The 23,472-nt window shown below is 43.3% G+C and overlaps 1 protein-coding gene across 12 annotated transcripts in view; it reads right to left on the reverse strand.

Annotated features, from left to right (window-relative positions):
* Positions 1–901: 901 nt before the first annotated feature.
* Positions 902–23,472, reverse strand: part of EPN2 (epsin 2) — a 79,359-nt gene continuing 56,788 nt past the window's right edge. For 8 of the 12 annotated variants that reach the window (XM_029576362.1, XM_029576360.1, XM_029576364.1 and 5 more), the window contains 4 exons: positions 22,814–22,951; positions 14,927–15,022; positions 12,256–12,465; positions 902–10,913 (listed from right to left, as the gene is read on the reverse strand). In XM_029576362.1, the coding sequence (XP_029432222.1) occupies positions 10,576–10,913; positions 12,256–12,465; positions 14,927–15,022; positions 22,814–22,951 (782 nt within the window). In that variant the 3' untranslated portion in view covers positions 902–10,575. The remainder of the gene's footprint in view (positions 10,914–12,255; positions 12,466–14,926; positions 15,023–22,813; positions 22,952–23,472) is intronic. The other 4 variants (XM_029576367.1, XM_029576363.1, XM_029576366.1 and 1 more) reach the window with 3 other exon arrangements.

Here is a 23,472-nt window from a genome sequence, read left to right on the forward strand (position 1 = left end):
AGAGGATGAATACAGCGTATAGTTAGGGTAATGAAGAAAGACTGCATAAAAGATGCCCTGGATACAACATAGCGGCCTTATCTGGTACCTCAAAAACATGGAACAAGATCTCAATAAAAACGGAAGTTTGTACCTGAACAAAAGAGGAGTTTGATTAAACATATGCTCTAGTTTTCATGTTTGCCTGGTTTCCAGTTTTCTTTTATAAAACGAGTTCTTGATGAGCGTTTGTATTTCCCAAGAGCAGCTGCAGACATTAGTCCTAATATCCGTGTCCCTGCCTACACAGTTCATCCCAATATTTTATGAATAGGCGGCCTATGCATTTTTTAAATAAAATAAATCCCTCTGGCATGTGGAATTCTAAGTACACTGCATTAAAAGCCACATTTCTTTCATTTTAATCAACTCATGCTTCCCCCTCTTCATTCAATGCTGCCATCTCAAACTATTTGTACAGAACAGCAACATGAAAAAAACCTACACAAGACAATACCTCACACCTGGTGCAGAAGATCTGTTCCCTGGAGGGAAAATCTCATCTCTTGTCACCGTGATACAGTCTGCTTCCTCCAACAGCAGCTTTTGCTGGGGTGGCCATGGAAAGAAATAAATGTAAGGTTTAACTACTTACAGAATACGAATATAGCGTACTGGGAATCTGTTTCAGAGCTCACGTCGCAGGGCCTTTGATGCAGAACCATGGTAAAGCAGACATACTAATCAATTCTAGCTTTTCCAAGTGCCATCTCCACTGTTTGTGGGATGCATGGACTGATCTGGAGAGTGAACTAGGCCCATAAATCTTAAAGGACAATTAAAAAAAAAAACAAAAACCCCCCAAGACAGGATGCTTCATTCTGCTTTCCTGCAATAGAGCACACAGCACAAGATTAAGGAATATGAGCAATACAGTTTTAATTCTGACCATTGCGCCTATACCATTCTTTCCTCTCTCTGCAGCCGTGATGACATCAATTTTAAAAATGCACTTTTGTCATTGACATTCCTTTAACACAAAATGTACACAGAAAGATAGAGAACATTATGATACAATAGTACAAATGATAAATTATGTTATACAGAAAACACCAACTGGCAGCAGCAGATGGTAAAAAGCAAGACAGCTCCAAGTACTATGAAAAAAAAAAACAGTTTGATAAATATTTGTAACATGTTAAAGTATTTTCCTGTGAAACTCTACACTTAAAAATAAAATGTTATATTGCTCCACAATTTTTGAAATAATACAGTACACAGAGTAACAGCAAAAAAAGGGGAGGATTATGGCCACCACTGCTAGTGGCTCTTATTGGCGTGGCTTTCAAATCACAGGAATACTCACTCCTACCTACCCCACTACTCCCCACTTGTACTGGGCTTTCTGCGCAGTTTAACTGATTAAGTAAGTGGCCATTAGGCAAAACATTTACACAGCAAGCTTGTTTGCTTGTAAACAGGTTTCTCTGTAGACAACAGGACTGCATGGAGTAAACATTATGCATGGGTGACATCATCTGACCCCTCTCTCAAAGCACAGTAAAGACGACTACAGAGCACATGCAAGAGCTCCTGCAGGCAGGCACTGCCTCACGAGCTCCCCCAGTCTCTTCCAGGGCAGAAGCTTAAGAGGTAGCCAACTCTCCGGAGAAGCAGGCAGGTATTAAGAACCGCTAGGTCACCCTGCTGTCTATGGAGAACCCCGTTTGCTTTCCCTGTCAATAAGCAGGCATGAATATACACCATAACACTTGGGAAGAGCCAAGCTGAAGGTTGCAACGAGGAAGATCTTACTTAAAAATACCACACCCAGCTCCACCAAGTGGACTGCTGGGTAAACCGGCTGTGCAGAACTTCATTCCAAAATGGTCACCTTGGGGCTTGCTGCCCAGTCAGTGGTGGGACACGCAGGCATGCAGAGATGACCAAGTAGCAGCTTTGAAAATGTCTCCAGAGGAAGCGGCCCAGAGAGATGAGCCCACTGAAGAGATCAGTGCTCTCACTTAACGAGCCGTGACAGGATCTGTAATCCAGCCAGGGTTACAGCGCCACCATACTGTTCACTAGCCAATTAGTTTGGCAACTTCTCATACCAATCTATTGGCATCAAAGGACTAGAACAGCTGAAATGCTTGCCAGCGAGGTTAAGTCCTCTTCAAATGTGCAACAGCTCTCTTGCAGTCAACAGAGCAAAGAGAACTGTTTTCCTTCTTGAACTTGTGGTCCGGTAGCACAATAGCTCGAATAATGTGGAATGCAGGCACCACTTTCAGAAGGAGCTTCGCGTGAGTTTGCAGAATCATCCTATTATGAAAACAAAAGATATGGTGAATATGGAACCACAGACTGTACCTTAGCTTATTCTCTGTGCTGAAACAACAGCACAGGGAAACACTTTCCAGGTGAGAAACTAAGTCCACTAAATCAGAAGGTTCAAAAGAAGGCTTTATGAGTTGAGCTAGGATTACACCGAGATCTCAAAGTACTAGAAGTCTGAAATGCCACAGTCCTTTTATGAACTTTGATACCAAAATGGTAGTGCGAGATCAGAACGCCTTTCACTTGCTAGTGATATGCCAAAATGGTGCCAAGATGAATTTTGTCTGAGGTGTTGCTAAGGCTTTAGGATGAAAGGAAGAACAGATACTGAAGTAACTCAGGCCCCAGGAAAAAGGATCCAGATGGCTAGTCCCACACCAAATCAAGAATGTTTTCCACTTAAAAGTGTAGGTTCTTCTGGTTGAAGGCTTTCTAGCCTAAATCAGCACGTCCTCTACTTATTTTGGAAGGTGCAAGGAAGAAACTACTGCACCCTTAATATCCATGCTATAAGGGCTAGCGATGGAAGATTTGGATAGCAGAACCTACTGCCTTCCTGTGTGATGAGAGTTGGGGATATCCAATGGAATCGGAAAGTGAACGGAGACTGACTAGAGCTGGTGCAATGAAAATTATCCTCACCTTGTCCTAAATAACCTGGACAGCTCCAGCAATCAGAAGAATCAGTGGGTACAAAGAGCAGATCAAGCAGAAACGTATCAGGAGCTGATCTGCAACTGCTCAAATACATAGAGCAATCCTTTCCAACCTTCCTGTTGACTTTACTCCTGGGAGAATTCTGCACAACTGTGCAATGCAGAATTTGCGATGAAAATTCACCCGTAGTGCAAAATGTACCTTTTCTGTGCAGATTTTGCTCATAGACTTCCCCATGTATGACAAGTAGAGAGCCGGCAGAATGAAGAATTGGTGTAGCCTCCTGAAGCCCATGGCATTGCGAGCCTGCAGTTGGGAGAGGTGCTGGCACCTTCATCCTACCTGCACATCAGGGCTCTCCGATAACGTGCGCCCCACAGTACACAAAAATCCAGCACGGTTGTCAAAGCCTCATGAGAATAGCACAGGAGCTTGAGCACTGCATGGCTCAGCTTACAGTGAGTCCTGCAGTGGAGAAAGATGGCAGTACCAGCTTCTCTTCCCCCTGCAGCTCCCTCTATTTTGCTTGCTCTCTACCTTCACATCCATGCTCTGACAGCCATGGAGCAGGAAGGTGACCAGCTGCTGTTATTTGGAGGAACTGCCTATAACATGGTCAGTGAGCACGAAAGGGATAGGGGAAGGGCTGATGGAGGCGAGAGACTGGGAAGGAACCTTTTGGGGTGAAAAGGGAAAGCATTGGCAGGCAGAGCTGGGGGGGGGGATGAGCGGACAGCACATAAAGGCCTGAGCTGAGGAAAAAGAAGAGCAGTCTACTGCCATCTAGATAGGGCTTTTGGTTCTCAGGGATTTTAATTTGGCAATGCACAGAGCCCATAAGGAGATGCTGACATCTGTAACAACAACTATGGATGCCGTTGTGTTGCCAGTATTGTGGCAGCTGCCATCGGACTCTATGGACCACTAAAGTAAAATCCCCCAAAACCACACTGGGTGCATTGTTACTGTCTTCTAGGATGGAATTCTGCACCAAAAGCTAAGATTTTGAATCTGAGTTAGAACTTTCTGTTTTGAAGTTTAAATACATTCAATTAAAGTATGCAGAATTTTAAATTTTGTTTTGCACAGAATTCCCCCAAGAGTATGACTTCTGAAGTGAACAGATCGATCATCAGCTTCCCCAAGCGATTGAACAAGTCCAATTCTCTGATCCAAGGACCACTCATGCAGTTATAATTCACCTAAGGTGATCTGCCAACATATTCTGAATTCCCAAAAAGGTAGGTTGCCTGGAGATGGGCATTGTGTTGTCCTGCCCAGACCAGATTCGTAGGGCCTCCTGGCAGAAGGCACAAGAGCCTATACCTCTCTGCTTGTTTATGTAAGACACAGCCATCTGGTTGTCTGGATTAAGATTCTCTTTCCCAAGAGGGGGTGAGAGAAAACCCTCAGAGCATAGCGAAGATCTACCATTAGAACTTCTAGATTCACCCACGACGGAAGGGATGATCTCATACCAGAGGTCACAGAGATTTGATGAGAAGGTTAGCTTTGGAAATCTCACCGAAGGCTCCCACATGTGTAACCAAGTCAGATAAACCACATTCACTGTAGCGACCATGTGTCCAAGGACAACCTTGCTGATGCTCAGTCCTTTTGAAGAAGGACCCTTCCAAGGCCCATCAGCACTGTGCCTCTTTCAATAGAAATGCTTTTTCCTGCAGAGAGAGAGAGTCTATCCAAGAACCTCTGAACTGAATTCTTTCAGACAGAACCAGATCAGAATAGGCAAAGTTGACCAAGAAGCCCAGAGACCATAGAAGCGATATGGACTTTGAGGACTCCAGAATTCCTAATGGAGTTGGATCCATCACCAACCAATCATCCAGGGATGGGAATATGCAGATTCCCTGCCAACAGATCTGCACCACCAGTGCCACATTTAATGAACCACTTCATGGTTGTCAAGAGGCTAAAGGGGAGCACCCTGTTCTGGTAGTATGTGCCCATCATGAACCATACAAACTTTGTATGTGCAGGATGTGCATAAGCATCTTGCAGGTCCAGAGCACACAACCATCAAGAGTTTTAGCTTCTGAATACATTTGTGCAAATACTGTACCATGTACAGCTGATGAGTTACAATCTGAGCATTCAACATGGAACCCTAGAAGACCTTATTCCCAAATGCATCCAAACACATCTGTCCTTTTCTAGGAGGTATAGAAATGATCACAAGTGTGCTTAGTACTCTTCAATTCTGACTCAACCATAACAGAGTGGCGTGGCAACTGAACTACTCGAAGCTCCTTAGTGATTTGAACTCTATACTTCAGGTCTACTTTCTGGGTTACCAAAGGCATGATGTAGGCATCTGCCACATCTTCGTCTGAAGGTACTGGAGGACTTTATGAACTGGGATAGCCATGGAATTCATTGAGAACTAAAAGAACTGCAGAAGTCAAAGACATCAGTTCTCAGGTCCTTTCCTTACTCTGATGGACTGCATTTTTGCTAGCTTATTCAAAACTCCTGGAGGGGGAGGTATGCGGAGTTAACTCTGGCAGGGGATAAGATGGAATCTCTGTAGAATCCATCTCATATCCTGACAACAGGAGAACATTAAGCCATGAAGAAGGCAACCTAAGTGGAGATCTCCTCTGGTCTCATGGGTCTCCATGAGACCAGAGGAACTCAGAGTGTACTAAATCTACCTTCTCTCCCTGCTAACTCATGAAGGGACTCCCCTGAAAGCAAACTCATCACTTCAAAGTGAGGACTAACTCCTGAAGCTGGAATCTCTTCCAAAGATATATGCATTGGTGTGAACATGGACCAGCCCCACTATGTAGGAAAATCTGCTCCTGTTTGATGAAGGGCCAATGTGACTCAGAGTTGAAGACATCCTCTTCAGAAACCTAGATCTGTTCATCCTCACTCAGTGCTGCCAGCTCCAAGACACACTATGCCAGTTGCATCGACAACTCCCACTGAATAACACTTCACTCCATAGATGGCAAGAGTAGATCCTTATGCACCATGATAATCCCTGTGGGACTCACGTATATGAATCTAAGCGCTCTGCTTTACCACCACTAACCATGGTCTGCCATACTGTGTACTGACTGCACCTTAAAATGTGAGTTTCGCATCAAGACCACAGACAATGCCCTGGTCCTCAATTAAACAAATGTCTCAGTGCCATGGGGATCTTCTGCCTCATGAACAAGGAATGCACCTACATTATTGAAGCTAAGACTCGCTGCAAGAGATCCCTATGCTAAAAAGTCCCTAAAACATTAAGATGGACTTGGAGAAATCCACTGCTTATCCCTAGGATAAGCAGCATGGAATCTATCAACTTTTTAGGATCCTGCCAGGTATTTGTGACCTGGACTGGCTACGATTGGAAACAAGGTATTGGGCTTGATGGACCTTTGGTCTTACCCAGTATTGCAGATCTTGTGCTCTTATGATCTTCGTCTTTGGCTCTGAGTGGGATAGCCCCAAAAGGGATCTCCTGTGCTGCTTGGGCAGTTTTCTCCATGCCCCCTCTTGGTGTCACAAGCTTCTGCATCATGTTCAACTTCTGACCTGAGGTGGATGTGGAGACCAGTGCCAAGGGGTGAGGAGAGCTTTCCCGCCTCCACCTTGTCTGATGCTGCCTCTATCCTCAACAAGGGGCAGATCCACTTCTCAGCCTTGTGCAGAGGCTTGAGGCTCTTATCCGCTAACTTAGGGCACGTTACTGCGGCACCCTACGGAGCATGCGACCACAGCTGCAGCAATTGGGAGGTGGCGCCCTGGTCCAGGCCCAAGCGAGATAGCAGATGGACACCTGGCACCCACACATGCATTGCCTTAAACTACTTAAGGCTTCTTTGCTTTGGACCTCTCCATGTTCTTAGATTTTAACTCAAATCTTTTTTCTTTAGAATTTAAAAGTTGTTTGAGGGACTGCTGAGGCAGCAGCAGAAAAAAATTAAAGCAACTAGGCAGACAGGGGCACTAACACCCTGCACCAAAAAAAAAAAATTGAGAGACTGGGACATGTCTGTGCAGTAGCTCAGACAAAGCAAATGCAGGATCTCTCTCACATGCTAACATTTTTTTTTTTTTTTTTTTTTTTACTGAGCTCCAAGAACTGGGTCCACGTTGGCACCATTAGATGATGTTACCCACACATAATGGCAAATTCATGCCTGCTTGCTGACAGAAAACGGTATTATTTCTTTGGTCAATCTGACCAATAAGGCCACTGTGGGTTACTATTTTATATCAAAAGCACCTTATTTGGAGAGAAACAGCCAGGGGGCAGGATTTGGATGAAACACATATGCACGTCTAGAAGAAGAGATACCTATCTTATGCTATGGCCTGTCAGAGGGCACAGGTATGAGAGGATGCACAGGAAGCAGGATCTGAGCCAGCTCCCGTACAGCTCCAACAGGCATGGGTTTTTGTTCATCTAGCCAAGAAACTTTCAGCCTGCAGCTCAAAATCAACAGTAGTGTCAGCTTGCTAAAATTGTATCCCTTTGGGGCAGCAGTTAATTACTTGCCTTGGATTAAGAATTCTCCTCCCACCGTGGCTAATATCCAATAATGTTAAGTGAAATTCATAAGGGTTACATTCCCCACCGTGCTTGCAAAGATCTTTTCATTCCGATGCTGGAAGGTTTTTTTTAAGCTCCTCCTGTTTGCCCACTCCCATTCTGAATCTAAAGAAATCAGGGGTGGCCCTGCTGGTCTTCCTCTGAACCCCGTATGCAGGCATCACAAAGAGAACACACTCAAAGCAGGAACATTTTGTGCAAACAGTTGAAAACTGGACTTATGATAGGACATTTAATAAAAAAAAAAAAACAATTAAAGAGGAGTGCGACCTTAGCAGGTGTATACCTATTATTCCAAAAAATGTAAAAACATTAGAAATATGAGCAAGACAGACAGACATAGGAAGAGAGACCCAAAGAGGGAGCAGTAAACAATCCATGGATTTTATCAGTCAGTAATTCCATGGTGTGGTGATCTCAGAATCCGAACCCTGCTCCAAAACATGGAACTAAAGCAAGAGCTTCTCAAGAGAGTTAAAAAAAAAAAAAAAAAGTGCCAGGACTAAAGCAGGTTCCCTGTCACATTAAAACAGCTCAGATTTTCTATTAAAGTTGCCTTAAGCAAGCAAGAGATGGCAATCAGAACATAATGCATTCAAAACTGGTTCTGTGTTTCAATGTCTTCCTACCAAGAAGCTCCGCCAGTGTGCTGGACGTGGTTCATCTGTTCTGTGCAGCCAACCCTCTTGCTCCATTCCCCACCTCCAAGATCTCAAGAAATTCTTACAATTCTAAGTATTTTGAGGAAACACGTGTTGCATTTTTTGGGAAATGCTAGATGTATTATAATCTGTATATTTCCCCAAAATATAACCACATTATTTCTCTTCAACATGCTTTGAATTCTAAGAATTTGAGTATTTGCAGATTGGTCTCAGAGGTGTGGAGCAGAGCTGCTTTTGTGTGTGTCTGAACAGGGAAGGCCATTTGTTAATCATTTCCATCTACCTATCTATATTTTTTAAACGATCTTCCCTGCTCAGAAAGTGGGAAATTGCATTTGATGCATCTTGTCACAGCAATGAAGTGAAAAGCACATTCTGCCATGACTTGTAAGATAAAACTTGTGTCATCTCTAAGCCTGTACTTGCTAGTCTAAATTGGTGTGTTATTCTGAAAACATCCTGTAAGGAGCATACATGTACACCCTATGCAAAATATCTGGTTAGTATTTTAGATCCTGCGTAAAATCCAGTATTAACGGCAGATGCACCACTCAACAAGCAGCAGCTGCCACCCACGGTTTAGCACTGATCCTCTCCTGCTAACCCACCAAGAAAAAGCTCTCGCAACCCACAAAATATAGTGGTGGCAATCTATTTGTGCCTTGAAATATAATACAAAAAAAAAAAGTATCATGGGAAAAGCCACCCAAGGTACATTTCACTTACAGTAACACTCTGGGCCACCTGTGTACCCCTTCACCAGGCAGGCTCACTAGAATCCGAGGTTACCGAACCTCGCTTTAAAGTTATTTTCCCCTCAGAAGGGAGTAGAGTTATACGCATGTATATACCCTGCAGAATTAATTCATCACAGCTATCCTTCATATCGGCAATGGCAGGTTGCTTTAAGAAAGGCTCCTGTAGGGACACAGTGTCAGCAGGTGAAAACCGGGGAGATTAAGGAAGTACATGTTTAACCTCTCAAACTGTAAACTGCACGCTTTCTACAGCGCGCCCTGACTGAAGCTAAATTATTTTTTAAAAAAGTAATTCATACTGATAAAAAAGGTCCTTTTAAAAATTCAGGAAAAAAGTTGCATGAAACTAGAAACCTTTGTTAAAGAAGGGAAGTACCTGTCTTGGGTAACTTCAGTACAAACAGGAGAAAGAAGGCAAAGCAAACCGTGTGGCAAGGCTACCTCTGTCCCAATGCCTTTCCTCGAAGTAATTAGTTATAGGAATATGTTATGCATTCTTAATGAAAAAAAAAAAAGTTTTAGTGTTCATTTTCCCTTTTTAAAATTTGTTTACATAAACAAGGAGCTTAAAACCATAAATAAATGGGCATAAAATTAAAAAAACCTCTTTTCTGTATAATATCATAAAAATTGCAGCCTGACCTGATAAAATTCTATCAAAAACCGATAGTTAAATAAGAACCGTATTATAAAAATTAGCAAAAAAGACCAGTAAATTCTGCAAACCCAAAATATGAAACTGTAACTAAACCAAATTGTGCAAAAGTGTACAAGAATAACGGCATATAGCAAGGTTACGCCTGAATTAGTTTAAAGCTTGCCCTACTGCATTCAACAAAAAGTTGTCCCACTGTATTTATCTTTCAACTTAACTCATGGTAAGTTATATGTAAGTTTAAAAACACTCATTACAATGCCAGGGAGAAGAGTTTAAGACTCATGAGGTCTTAGGGCTGTGCATCAATCTTAGGAGATCTTCACCCATCCGCCGAACCCTTAGTGTACATCAACACAGCATAGCTTACACGCATCATCATACTTTTTGTTGCCACCTTTTCTTTTACATAAATATGCAATGTCAAATCTATGGTAAGAAACGTGTGCCGTGAAACAAACAAAAAAAAAAAACCAGCTTCAACTTCCTCAAATTTCTTTGTTCCTAAAAAGTAAGGACTATAGGATGGGCCAACAGTCTAAATCCATACACAGTCATGTGTAAAAGCAACACCGTAGAGAACATCGGCCTACTTCATAGGAGGATCCAGAAGACCTTTCTAACATTTCTAAAGTTGAGTATGGGTGGAAGAAAGAGATTTGAATGGCAAGATCCCTCTAGAAGGACGGGTGATCGACAGTGTTATTGTAACAAATGAGCATCATTTAACTTTGGTGAAGTCTTAATGTTTCATACCACATCCAAGTCAACATCTGGAGCCATCCATGGCACCAACCAATTCTAGCTCACCAGGTAAAGCAGACAACACTCCCAAGCTCAAAACTGAAAACTGCACATCTGTTCCAAGTCTCCCATGTACTGCTCCATCCTCAAACAGTTCTCTGTCTGCAGACATTCAGTCCAGCAGCTCTGGAGTCTGGGTCTTCATAGGAGAAATGGGTTTGTTGTATTCAAAGAATGAGCAGAAGCTGGTGGGACTGACACACTACGAAGGGGCTGGGACACTGATCCCATCATGCTCATGTTCATTCCCGGACCCATTCTAACCACTGGAGCCACGCCACCTATGGTTGGTACTTGTACCAGTCCCACCTCTGCAGGCGCCACGGAAGGGAGTGGCATTGACTCTATGCTCATTGTTGGTACAGTGTTGAAGGCTGAGCTCATTCCCATCATAGGACTTGATCGCAGCTGATTTAGTGTGAGCGGCTGAGGCTGGTTCACCTGGAAGGGGTTGACTGGAGGTGGTGCTGAAGATGCTCCTAGAGCAAAATAAAAAATTGAAATAGTATTAATGTATTTTGTTACCATATGTGTATGTACATCAGAGCAGACTTGGTCTTTCTACATTCTGAACGCAGTATAAATACTTTAAGGAACTTGCACAAAACCCTCTTCTATTTCAGGACATTAAAAGAAGTCAAAATGCACATCAGCAGTCATGATTATATATAAGCCTCTGCTCCGAAAAAAAGCTCTAAGGAAAGATTGAAAGTCCCATAATGACAGAGAGCCCACTTTTATAGGAGCAAATCCAGCATAGGGGACATCAAAAATAATTTGACCTCTCACCACACCCTGGGGTCCCCTTTCCTCTTTTGCTGCAAAAGAAATGCGAGCCTGAAGAAAGACCAAAGATCATCCTCCAAAGGATTGGATACAAAAAAGTGTTTCCTCAGTCAGATAAAGTCCTAATTGTACAAATGGGGTTTTCTGCCTTCTACATTCTCAAAGGTGCAAAGGTCTGGACAGTGTAGCAGGCCCCGAGAACTAAGGACACGCTATGCAGTGCAGAGAGCTTATCAGCAAGTGTTACGCCTAAAAAGGAAGGGAAAAGCAAAGCCTGTCTGTCTGTTGCATAAAACGTTATGGAAACCGTATGGCAGAGTCTTTTTCTGCTTAAAGAGAACAAGAATACCCTGTAAACAAGCTTTCTGTTAAACCTGGCCCCAAGTCACAGTCTTTCACCAGGTGCATGCGTGTATTTCACAAGCTGCTGCTGGCAAGAGTCATCACGCTAATGACAAGTCTCTTTTTAACCTCCTACTGCAAGATTCGGAAATGACTTAACTCCAGTTCTATTTAATTCCAAAAGCTGGAAAAATATTTGCCTGTGAAGAATTTTAAACACAAACAAGTCATGCCTGAGGTTCAGTGAAAGAGGGAGAGTGCAGCCTGGCATTTTCCCAGCACTCAGAGTTCTCCGTCTCTTCTCTGGGTGAATGGCCTGGCATCCTCACCACGGGAGTTACACTACAACCGTAAGCTCGATTTACCACTGTGACGTTTCAGTGGCCCATTAACATATATTCCCTGCTGTGCATCTGATTTTTATATTTACTAATGGGATTTTAAACCTTTTCTGGAAGCACTGCAAGCACAATTCTTACACTTTTCCCCTGAGTAGATGAGGTTTAATAACTGAAAACAGGCTATCAAGACGACATCTCCCTAGCGACGAGACAGCATATTCCCAGCATCCATACTTGCCTATCACACCCGTGTGACAACAGAGATAGCAGGGAACCCCCTCCTCACCATGAGGAAGACAAGAAATTGGGGAAAGGATGCAGAATGAAAAGAAAGAGGCAAGCTGCGACATACCTGGAACTAAAAACGGATTTAAGGAAGGGGTGGGCTGAGCTGGCTTCGTTACCAGAGAATCCAGATTCACTAACGCTGCGTTGGGGCCAAGAAAGGACTCGGGAGTTTTCCGAGCTGAAGTCTGTTTGCTTGAAGCCAGGTTCACAGGCTGAGAATCGAAGAGGTCAGGGCTCGTCGTGCCGCTGTGCTGGGACAGCGCAGCAGATTCTGCTAAAAGCAAACCCAAAAAAAAAAAAAAAAAGAAGAGAAAAAAATTGAACTCCATCTGCAACAGAGCAGAGAATATGCAGCTGTACTGGAAGGTGAAGAGAAAACACTAAAAGCACAGAACCAAAATAAAAAGTACAAAAACCACACTTCTATCTTCTTACAACTCATCAGGCTGAAACCATTTTCTTTTCCTGCACATCTCAAGCTCAGTCTTTCTGCCATGAAGACGGTTGTGTTTTCCCTGCTATTTACCACTGCGGGAGATTAGCCACCTGGTGCTTTTTGTTGTCTAAGCCGCCTGATTTTGTGGAAAGTCAATATCTCAAATAAACTAAGCTTTACACATTTTGAAACACACACAAGTAGAAAAATGCTACAATAGCTTGATCAGTGCACCTCCTTTTCCTCTACTGTATCTGTTTTCCATTCAACGTTGTCCGGAGGTGTGAGAGATGGCATTTGATTTATTCAATTCTCATCAGTACCTGAAATCTATCCCTAGTGACATCTCTGCTTGGATGCAACTAGCATTCATTTTGCAATCACTGCTCGGTTAATGTGAAAAATAAGATATACAAAGATAACCCAGAACGAGCTTCAACAGGAGCTCTGGTCTTTGAACGTTTTCTAAGTCAAATTCTGTACCTCAATTTCAAGGAAAGTTCCAGAGCAATGCAATTACGAAACGTTCAGGGCAGCTGCCCTGGGGACCCCAGCAGCAGTACTGCCATGCCAGACCTTCAGGGTTAATTCCTGAGCCAGCCAGGCCGTGGAGCTCTCCTGGGTGAAGGCTCAGCCTGTGTCACAACAATCCCTGCTCACGAAGGCACTTGTACAGACTGCAGAGGGAAAGGAGTAGGTAAGAAGTGCCATAACTAGTTCAGATCAAAAGGTCCAGCAAGCCCGGCCTCCTGTTCCCAACGGTGGCCAAGCCAGGTCACAAGTACCTGGGCAGGGAGATTCCATGCCGCAGCGCTACCCTTCCTCACAAACGCTGCTCTTACTGGTGCCCTTCAGCTCCATCGCCAACTCTAGACTCTGTACTTTCCACTTAAGACCATAAGAGCCATAGAGGGTAGGCCAAGGGTCAATCAAGCTAGGTCACAAGCACCTGGCAGGATCCCAGTACTGGGCTTTCCCCCCAGTCTATTTGGCTAATAACAGTTTATTTATCAATCACTAATCCAAAGGTCAAAGCAATTTACAAGTGGTATCAAAATAAATTTAAATTAATAAAACAAATTAGACAGACATATAATACAATAAAAATTGTTTAACAAAAACAAAAATTCATATTAGCACATACTAAAAACCCAGGATAAGAACATAACATTCCTGCTGCTAAATACTACTTGGTACAACCAAGTTTAACTTTTTTTTTTTTAATAAAAACCTCACTATCTGTCATGATAAATACGGTAAAAGCTCTGGCATTTTATTCCATAAAATCGCCCCTGCAACTGATATTGCCCGATCTCTTACCTCACCTAGGATCTTACCTCTTACTGGACCGAAGAGTATGCTGAGGTGTATATACATGTAATGTCGAGCCTAACCAAAGTTATCCTCGTTATTTAATATCTTATGGATCAAAGTTAAGGTTTTATAGTCAATTCTCTGTTTAATCAGTAACCAATGAACTGCTGCTAATTCTGGTGTAACGTGATCAAACCTCCTCCAAGAACTTGTCCAAACCCTTTTTAAACCTAGCTACACTAGCTGCCTTTACCACATCCTCCAGCAATAAATTCTAGAGCTCAATTGTGCATTGAGTGAAAAAAAATTTCTACAATTTGTTTTAAATGTACTACTTATTAAGTTCATGAAGTGTCTCCTAGTATTTTGTATTATTTGAAAGAGTAAACAGATTCACATTTACCCGCTGTATTCCAATCATGATTTTATATAATTATCATATCCATCCCTCATTCGTCTCTTCACCAAGCTGAACAGTGCTAACCTCTTTAGCCTTTTCTCACAGGGAAGCTGCTCCATTCCCTTTATCATTCTGGAGGCTCTTATCCATACCTTGCTGTACCATATGCTTGGAACAGCCTTCCTGAGTTGGTACGTATGTTCCCTGTCTGGCCATATACAGATCTACCAAAACCCACCTTTTTGATGCTCTTCTGGATCACACACTGGCTGGTTTTAACCATGTTTTCTATAATAAATGGATTTCTGGTCTTATCCATGTTTTAGGTAGATTATGCACTCCACACAGAAGGGCCAGTCTCTTATGTGTATCTGTTTAGCGCTGTGTGCTTCTAGCAGCGTTACATGCAGGAAGAAAGTTGGCTCTAACATACACTAGCCCCAGTACAGACTGGCTCTAACTGGGCTAGAAACTAAGAGGAGAAAGAGAATGCTACCAGCAAAGAATTAAATGACCTTAAGATTAATATCGCACCAGGGGCTTTCAAGTATGCACCTTTATAAAGATTAAATAGGAGTTATATACCTGACATTTTGGAAGAGGTCCGTAGGCTGTCAAAATCTGAAAAATCATCTTTGACTGTACCATTCAAATTACTGAAAGGGTCAAAAGATGTGCTTCCTGCAAGACAGAATAAAAAATAAAATGTTAGACACATACAGAGGTCCATATTGAACAGGTCCATATTTCAGCCAGGACTTACTCAGCTAAGTGCACAGAGTACAAGCACGTAAAGTTACGTGGTTATCTCAAACTGTAATTTCCCCATCTAAATTTATCTGCACCGAATATCTGCAGTATGCAACATCCCACTGCTCCTCCTCTTATCCAGCTAAATTTTGCCATTTGGTAGGATGGGAAATTTAAGCTTCAGAGTTTGTCTGGGTAAATAAAAAATTAACACAAACACTTAGTACCAACCTCTGCACATTTAAAACAAATGCATGGACTCTAGTGATGCATTTGTGATTTACTTAAACATAGATAGAAAAGGACCAATACAGTAAGCTTATGGTAGTATCTGCTGCACCCTGTAGGTTACCCCATGCTCATCAGTTTCCCATGTTAAGTTATCCATTTAATTTATAAAATGTGCAATTACAGGCACTTATAGCAAGGGTCAGCATGAGAATACACCTCGAAGACTGCTGCACAGAAGGGAAAATCCATGTCCTTGCTCTCCTCTCACACACTTACACAAACACTGCAGTCCTGCATAGTGGAAGACAGGAGAGCTGTTTCCCTTTCAGGAAAGAGGAGCAGGAAGCCCGCGCTCCCCACATGAGAAGTGCAAATCTGCAGAAGCTGCACATGGCAGAGTGACGCCGTCTTCCCACCGCAGGAAGCTGCTTTCCTCCTATCTCTGCTCCCCACAATGAGCACAAAACTTTCTGAGGGCAAGCACACAAAAGCAAAAGACAGCACCAGCTGCTCCAAAGACTGTTGCAAATTTATGTTCCCTTTACGTTTAAAAGTATTACAAGACATGTGGTGATCACCATAATCCATTCAACATTATTGGTTACATTTCTCTGTGTTCCTAGTGGCATTTAAATACAGTACAATTATCTCTCAAAGTTACGTGATCACTGCAGAATTCACCAAAAGCTCGTGTAAAGGTCAATGGGGGTTATGGGGACTGTTTCACAATTGGCCGTGGTACAAGACAAGGTTGTCCTTTGTCCCCCTTAATGTTTGCCCCTTTTTTGGAACCTTTCACTACTAGGGTTCGCCCTAATGACATTAATGGGTTTGGGATGGGTGACTCTTGGCTGATGACATTTTTTCCCCCCTTACCGATCCCTATTCTTCATTGGAAGGGTCTCGGCTGAATTGACTCGCTTTAAAGTCAACTTTGAAAAGTCTGAAATTCTGAACATTAATTTGGATAAGTCTACTGTTAAAGTACTCCATCAAGCCTTTCCCCCTAGATGGGCTAAGAATTATTTGAAATATTTGGGGGTTATACTGGAGCTAATGTGGGAGATTTGTTTTCCCTAAATTATAGGCCATTGTTGGAAGCCTTAGATAAAGATTTGAGATAATGGGAAAGGGTAAACTTCTCTTGGCTGGGTCGCATAGCCATAGTTAAAATGAATATTTTTCCGAGATTTCTTTACCTGTTTTTAACTCTACCCATATATCTCTCTGCTGTGATTTTGCGTTCCTGGCAGATGATTTTTGACTTTGTATGGAAAAAGCGTCTCCCTAGGGTTTCACGGGCCATATTGTTTCAGCCTAAGCAACGGGGTGATTTGGGAGTCCCCAACTTACTGTGGTATTTCACGGCTTCTTAAACTTCGTGCACTTCTTGACTTTCATAGACTTAGTACTATCAAGCAATGGGTTACACTCAAAGCAAACTAACAGGTAGGATGCCTTTATCTGCACTCCCATGGCAACCTCGATCCTCTTGGCGTCTTCTAAAATGTATCCCTCTATCTCTACAGACTACATTGATGGTTTGGTTTCAGTGAAAGCCTAAACTGGTAACAGTTCTTATTTCTACCTCTCTCGCCTCTTTCGCAATACGTCCTTCCAAATAGGTTTGCACCCTAAAGCATTTGAGTCTTGGAAAGCTTGCTGGGCAGACTGGATGGGCTGTTTGGTCTTCTTCTGCCGTCATTTCTATGTTTCAATATTTAAATGAGGGGTTGCGCTGCCAAGGAGGCACTAGGGACAAATGTGCACCCCTAGTGCCTCCTGGGCAGCGGGCACCCAGGAGAGGAGGCTGTCAGCGGGTTAGGAAAATAGACGCTCATTAATCCGTTTCCATAACCTGACCGCTGGCACTTTTTTTTTTTCCCCCCCCCACACCTTTTGGTTCCTCTGACTTAATATCACCAAGAGCTGGAGGATACACAGAAAAGTAGTATTTTCTGCTTTTCTGCACATTTTTTGGGCTGCTCAGAAATTAACGTCTGCTCTGGGCAGGCATTCATTTCTTAACGTAAAAATGTGCGAGTTGGGTACACTTATTTTTGTTTTAGAACTGGGGAGAACAACTAGTAGCATTAGCACGTGGTGAGTGCTATTAGTTTCGAGGGGGAGGGGGGGTTGGACGCACATTTTGGATGCCCTAATCCCCTCATAACAAAGGTTGTGCATGCGCTTCCAACCACGGGGTTTAACAGTGCGCTGGGCTGAGCTCACTGTTTTGCATCAGCCCCATCGTATTTTAATCGGCGAACAGTTAAAGCTGTAGAATTTTTGCCAGATGTAGTCCAGGCTTAGCCATAGCTGGATGTAAAAAAGGTTTAAGACAAGTTTCTGGAAGACAGTTCCGTGTTATTTATTTAAAACATTTATATGCTGCGTTCTCAAACTCTAAGCGGCTTATGGAAGCACGCAAATGAAGTACAACAAACACAACAAAATAACCAGAAAGTAAAACGTGTACACAAACTTAAAGCATGTTAGACACAATGCACAAAGTAGGAGCAATAAGACATTCAGAGCAGTGTGTGTGTGAAATAGTAAGTGAACCCCTAGTTTCCTCAGTAAAATTAATTGGCTAATTGGAATCAGGAGCTTAAATAACTGGACCTAGCCATGAGATGAGGAGCAATCTGATTAAGATTTAATTCAAAGGGCATGCCTTTAGAAATAAATGTGTACATTTGTTTTGTTTTTTTTAAAGACTTAAGGTATAGTTCCTTCTGAAAATAATCCAGAAGGTTGTTCCACAGTATTGAGCCCACCACAGTGGGGAGACTTAGGGATCACCACCTCTTTCTGTCAGGAATGAGCAATAGGGAAGGGAACTTCCTGTTAAGATTCTTCAGGTACTTCCAAGTGAGAGAGACAGACCGCTATCAGAAACAAGATGCTCAACCAAATGGACCACTGGTCCCACCCACTCAGCATGGATCTCTTAAGCTCATAAATCAGAGGCAGACTTATAATTAGTTAAATCAATTCTAATACAAAATTAAAACCACTCTGAAGTAATGATATCTTGATCATCATCCTGGAAAACTGGAGCAACATCAGCACTGACAATATAAATTGTTCTTTTTTATTACCGTGCACATCCTCTTCAAAATGCAATAGTGACATTTTACTTAACATATTGCACATTACCCAGTGTACAGAAAATACCTATACTCACTTAGCAATACCTATAACATAATGCAGTCTGTAAGAATTAAAAATACCTAAAAACATAAGTGCCATGCTGGGTCAGATTAGTGGTCCATCAAGCCCAGCACCTCGTCTCCTCTGACAGCAAAACCTGGAAGATGCATTCCTTGATGTTCCCGCCCAGGAATAAGTGTCCCCTAGACATCGCATTATTTGAAAGAGTAAATAACCATTCATGATTTATAAACCCGTATTGATTCCCTTCTCCAAACTGAAGAGCCCCAACCTGTTAAGCCTCTCTTTCTAATAGTGCAATTTATTTATTTGTTTAACGAGTCTTTTATACCGATATTAGTCGAAACATCATATCGGTTTACATCGAACTATAGGAAGGAAATTACAAAGAACAGGGGAGAGGGGAGGGGGTACAACAAACCAATAAGAGAGCAGTACTTCAGGACAGTACACAAACTTCAACATTTTGTCCTGACGGGACTGCAAGCTCTATGGAGACGGGGCAGCCTCTTAACGCCGCTAGCAGTGCTATAGGAATGAGGCGTAGTACGGTAACATCTTTTCCATTTGCAAGGTGGATGCTATTTTTTTTTATCTAACTTCCCACTCTGAAGTACTGTAAAATTACTACTAGACATTTCTATAGCACTACAGGAGCTTAATTGGGTAACAAGTAAACCACCTCACAGTCTAAATCTTCACTATTGAGTCTGAGCATCCTGTCCTACATAAAAGTCCAAAAGGGTCTAACTTTAAAAGTCAATGGGAACTCATCATGCCACAATCAAAAAAAAAAAACACCTCAGAACAACCTATTAAAAAGAGCAGGTGATGCTCGTCTGCCTCGACAGCTTTACAAGACCATTTCTAAACATCTGAGGCCACATCCATCCACTGTCAGACTGGGAAAAGACTACCATGATTCTACGTAGGGTAGTAGTTCTGTCAAGTTCACCCCAAGAGCGAACCAGAAAACTGTGTGTGAAGTCACAAAGAACCCCAGACTAACATCTCCGACTCGGGAGGAAATCCTCTTTTTTTTTTTTTTTTTTTTTAATTTACCTGGGTCAGCGCTTACTGGTTGAGTATAGAGACTGTCTCCAGCTGCGGGGGAAGAGGGCTTAGGCCTTCACCTGCTTCAGCAGCAAAGTCCACGCTGGGAACCGGCTACCGGACCAAGGCCCACCTCCGACGGACCTCGGAAATCACCTCAGGAATGCTCAACTGGGGGAGGGACTTTTAGGAATCACCGCAGGAGAGCGGGGCTCAGTCTTTCTCCAATTTAAAAGTAGAATTTCTTCTTCCAAAAGGTACAGCGATCCTCAAAAGGAGAGGTACATCCACCATCTGCTAGAGTCAGAGAAATACTGAAGGGCTGAGGTCACTGCAGGAGCTCATCTAGGGTGACGTCAGCTTTGAAGCCTGACTCAGTCTCCATCTGCCGGCAGGGAGCATAACCCACTGGTCCTGAGTCTATCTGGCTACACGCTAGGAAATAGCACATTTAAAACTAATCTGAGAAAATTCTCACTCAACACACAAAGCTCTGAAATTTGTTGCCAGAGGAAGTGGTTAGTGCAGTTAGTTTAAATGGGTTTTAAAAAAAAAAAGTCTGGATAAGTTCTTGGAGGAGAAGTCCATAAACTGTTATTAATCAAGTTGACTTAGAAAATAGCCACTGCTATTACTGGCATCAGTAGCTTGGGATATACTTCGTGTTTGGGTACTCGCCAGGTTCTTATGGCCTGGATTGGACACTGTTAGAAACAGGATGCTGGGCCTGGACCCTTGGTCTGACCCAGTATGGTAATTTCTTATGTGTTTTGGATTGGACCTAAATCCTACTCAAATGCTGTGGCAAGACCTTAAGTTGCTGATGCAAGGCAGCTCTCAAATCTCAGAGCTGAAACAGTTCTTTACGGAAGAATGAGCCAAAATTCCTCAAGGAGGACATGAGAGATTGATCAACAGTTACAGGAAACATTTAGCTGCCACCAGCCACTAAATCAGTAACTTCTAAACAGCTGCGTGGGTTCACATGTACGTGCATGTGCCGGCTCGCACTAATGGAAGCAGCCATTTTTTTTTTAATGTACGCGCGTATATGCCTGCATGACATAAGGTGGGCTGCAGAAAGTACACGTGTGCACAATTTATATGGATGCGTGTATGTGCACGCAAACGCTGCCTCTGCCTCACAAGTGGGGGCATTTTGGTACGTACGTGAACCGAAGCAGTTACCAGTTTTCCCAGGTAAAGGACCGGACTTCCTAACTCACCTTTTACCCTGTTCGCCCCAATCCTTAAAACCCCACTAACCGCTTCAGTTTTTTTTTTGGTTTCAGGACTTACACGGCATCCATAGCAGAATTAAAGTTACATGGTAGGGAACATCGATCCGCGCTTGTGCGCATAAATACTTATGCGCAGATTTCATCGAGATGCCACCTGGGTCGGTAACGCACTGATGAGCGCACTGAGTTTCAGCAGCAGTTTCAAGATACTGTACCAGCTCCAGTGCCATTGGCGCCACACCACCAATGCCTGCTCTGCTGCCAGCTGGACTCTAGTGTTGCCAATGCCAACATCGATTGGGAGGAAAGAAGGAGGGGTAGCAAGATCCTCTCTGGACTCGTGAGGTGGATCGGTGACGGGCATCAGGACTGGAGGAGACTGTTGCGGACCCCTGGCACCCATGGAGGACTGGCACTCCTCACCATGGGGTTGCTTCGGCATCCCCGTGCATGCCAAGGCCAATGACCAGGATCCCAACGTCCTCAGCCTGGAGGAGATCGATGGTGGCCAGACTCCGATGCCCCTATCCACCGAAGGCACCGATGGACCTACCAATGTCAATGGCATGGTGTCTATTGGTGTGGCTCTGAGGTCCATAGATGTCGATGGCTTGGTCTTCCTCGACCCAAATAATTGTTCCAATGACATCCCTCTGAGGTCATTTGTGCACATAAGCAGCAACCCCAGACGTCATGCATGCCTCCAGGCAGAGGACACATGTATCATGGGGGACCGTAATGGATATGGCTCTCTGGCACAGAGAGTATTGCTAAAAACCAGACATGGCCAAGATGGGATAAAATAAAATGGACAAAATCAAAGTAGATAGCAGCAGGCACCACCACCACCACCACCGTGGGGAAATTGTCTGTAAAAGGAAACTTACCAGAAGCACTGAAAACCCTGACTAGTAACATTACAGGGATTGCTCCAAGAGGGACTTGGCATCAAACACTGCAAAGAAAACCCACAGAAAACATGAGGTTTCCACAAAGGCCAAAAAAGCCAACGTGAGCTCGCTCACACACCGTGATGCTTGCAGCTCCAGGGAAAGAGACTGGACAGGGACCCCACGTGGACGCATGGTACAGGGCATGCTCAGTGTGCCAAGGCAAATTCTAGAAATGTTGACATAGAGCCCCCACATGGAAAACTTATCTGATATCACCCATGTGTGAGGACTACCATCCTGCTTATCCCTGGAGAATGAGCAAATGTTTGGAGTACAAATTGTGCGATTACAAGTCATTCTAGACAGTTCCTCTATTAGCACAATTTATACAGCACTTTCTCGGCAATGTACTGAAATTGAATCCAATACAGTTAAGTTCACAGGCAAATTAAAAAAACAGGACAATTCGGGTCCTACCTAAAAATATCACTAATTTCAGATGTAATTTTTTTTTTCTATGCGACTCCTACTCTTCTCTAGACAGCCATGTCCAGGAAGCCAGTCCCAGGTCTGGACAGGATCCTCAGTGCTGCAGCTTGACGAGTAGGGACTGCCACTAGAGCATGCCCGAGCACACCACTGTTGTTGGAAACCCAGGCCCAGCTGACCACAGACAAGATATCCAAAACTCAGATCCCGGGCACTGCGAAGAAGTGCCCTCCACCCTCAGCCATTTTCAGCCTTAACTAAAGTTAAACTGCCTGCAACAAAATAGTGCCTAAAACGTATTCCCTTTTTTTTTTTTTTTTTTTTAAAGTTTCCTCTGAGTTTTTACTTCATTTCAATCTAAGAATTTTCAGACTGCCCTGTGGTTTCCTCACTCTCTTCTGTTCTGCTACACCAGTAGGCTAACTCTTCTCACCCTGCATATTCAGTTAATAGGCGCTCATGCTCCACAATGCCAGAGAAATGCTACAGCGACAAACTGAAACTATCTGAGAAGTGCGCTGGTACTTCTCATCCAGCTGAATCCTCAAAACTATTCCTGGATGTCCACCAATCGATTAGGTAGGAGGTACTATTACCTCAGTGAGACTAACGGAATATAAATCACTATTATTTCATACCAGCAGCAGACACACCAGGCACGGCTGCAAGTGTTGGCCCCCAAGGGTCCACAGCAGATTTTGGGGAAGGAGCCCAGGGGTCAGCATTTTTGGCAACAGGCTGTGTGTTGGGTCCTGCAGAGGCAGCAGCCTGGGCACCTGCAACAAAAGAATGCAAGACGACTGATACACCGCACGATCGGAGAGGCTTCCTCCTGCTTCCACAGTGCTGCAAAATCAATCAGCGCATACAGCAAGTCATGAAATCAATGCAACAGCCAGCTATTCCACTACTATTTCCAGGGAGAAAAGTCCACACAGCCTTCTGTTAGAATCCTCCCAACGTATTTTCTATTTTTGTCCTTGAAATATTTAATTGTAAACTAGTGGTGATTAAAAGCAGCCACAAACATTCAGACCAAAAATTCTGCAATAGAAGAATACAATGGTTTCAACCAGAAAGAAAACTCGCGTCACACTGGGAGGAACCTTCCGACACAGCTATGCACAGTTTATGAGCGCAGCAAATACAAATATCTGAGGAAGGCAGCTAAAGACCCAGTGGTGTTGTTAGCAGAGGAGTGATGCAGGCAGACACAATGCTAACAAACGCCTCGATTAAATCATCATTTATGCTGAAATCAGATTTAGAAATGAGTTTCCTGCCTCATTCAATAGTT

Source organism: Rhinatrema bivittatum, chromosome 14 (genome assembly GCF_901001135.1).
Source record: "Rhinatrema bivittatum chromosome 14, aRhiBiv1.1, whole genome shotgun sequence".
Taxonomy (NCBI): Eukaryota; Metazoa; Chordata; class Amphibia; order Gymnophiona; family Rhinatrematidae; genus Rhinatrema; species Rhinatrema bivittatum.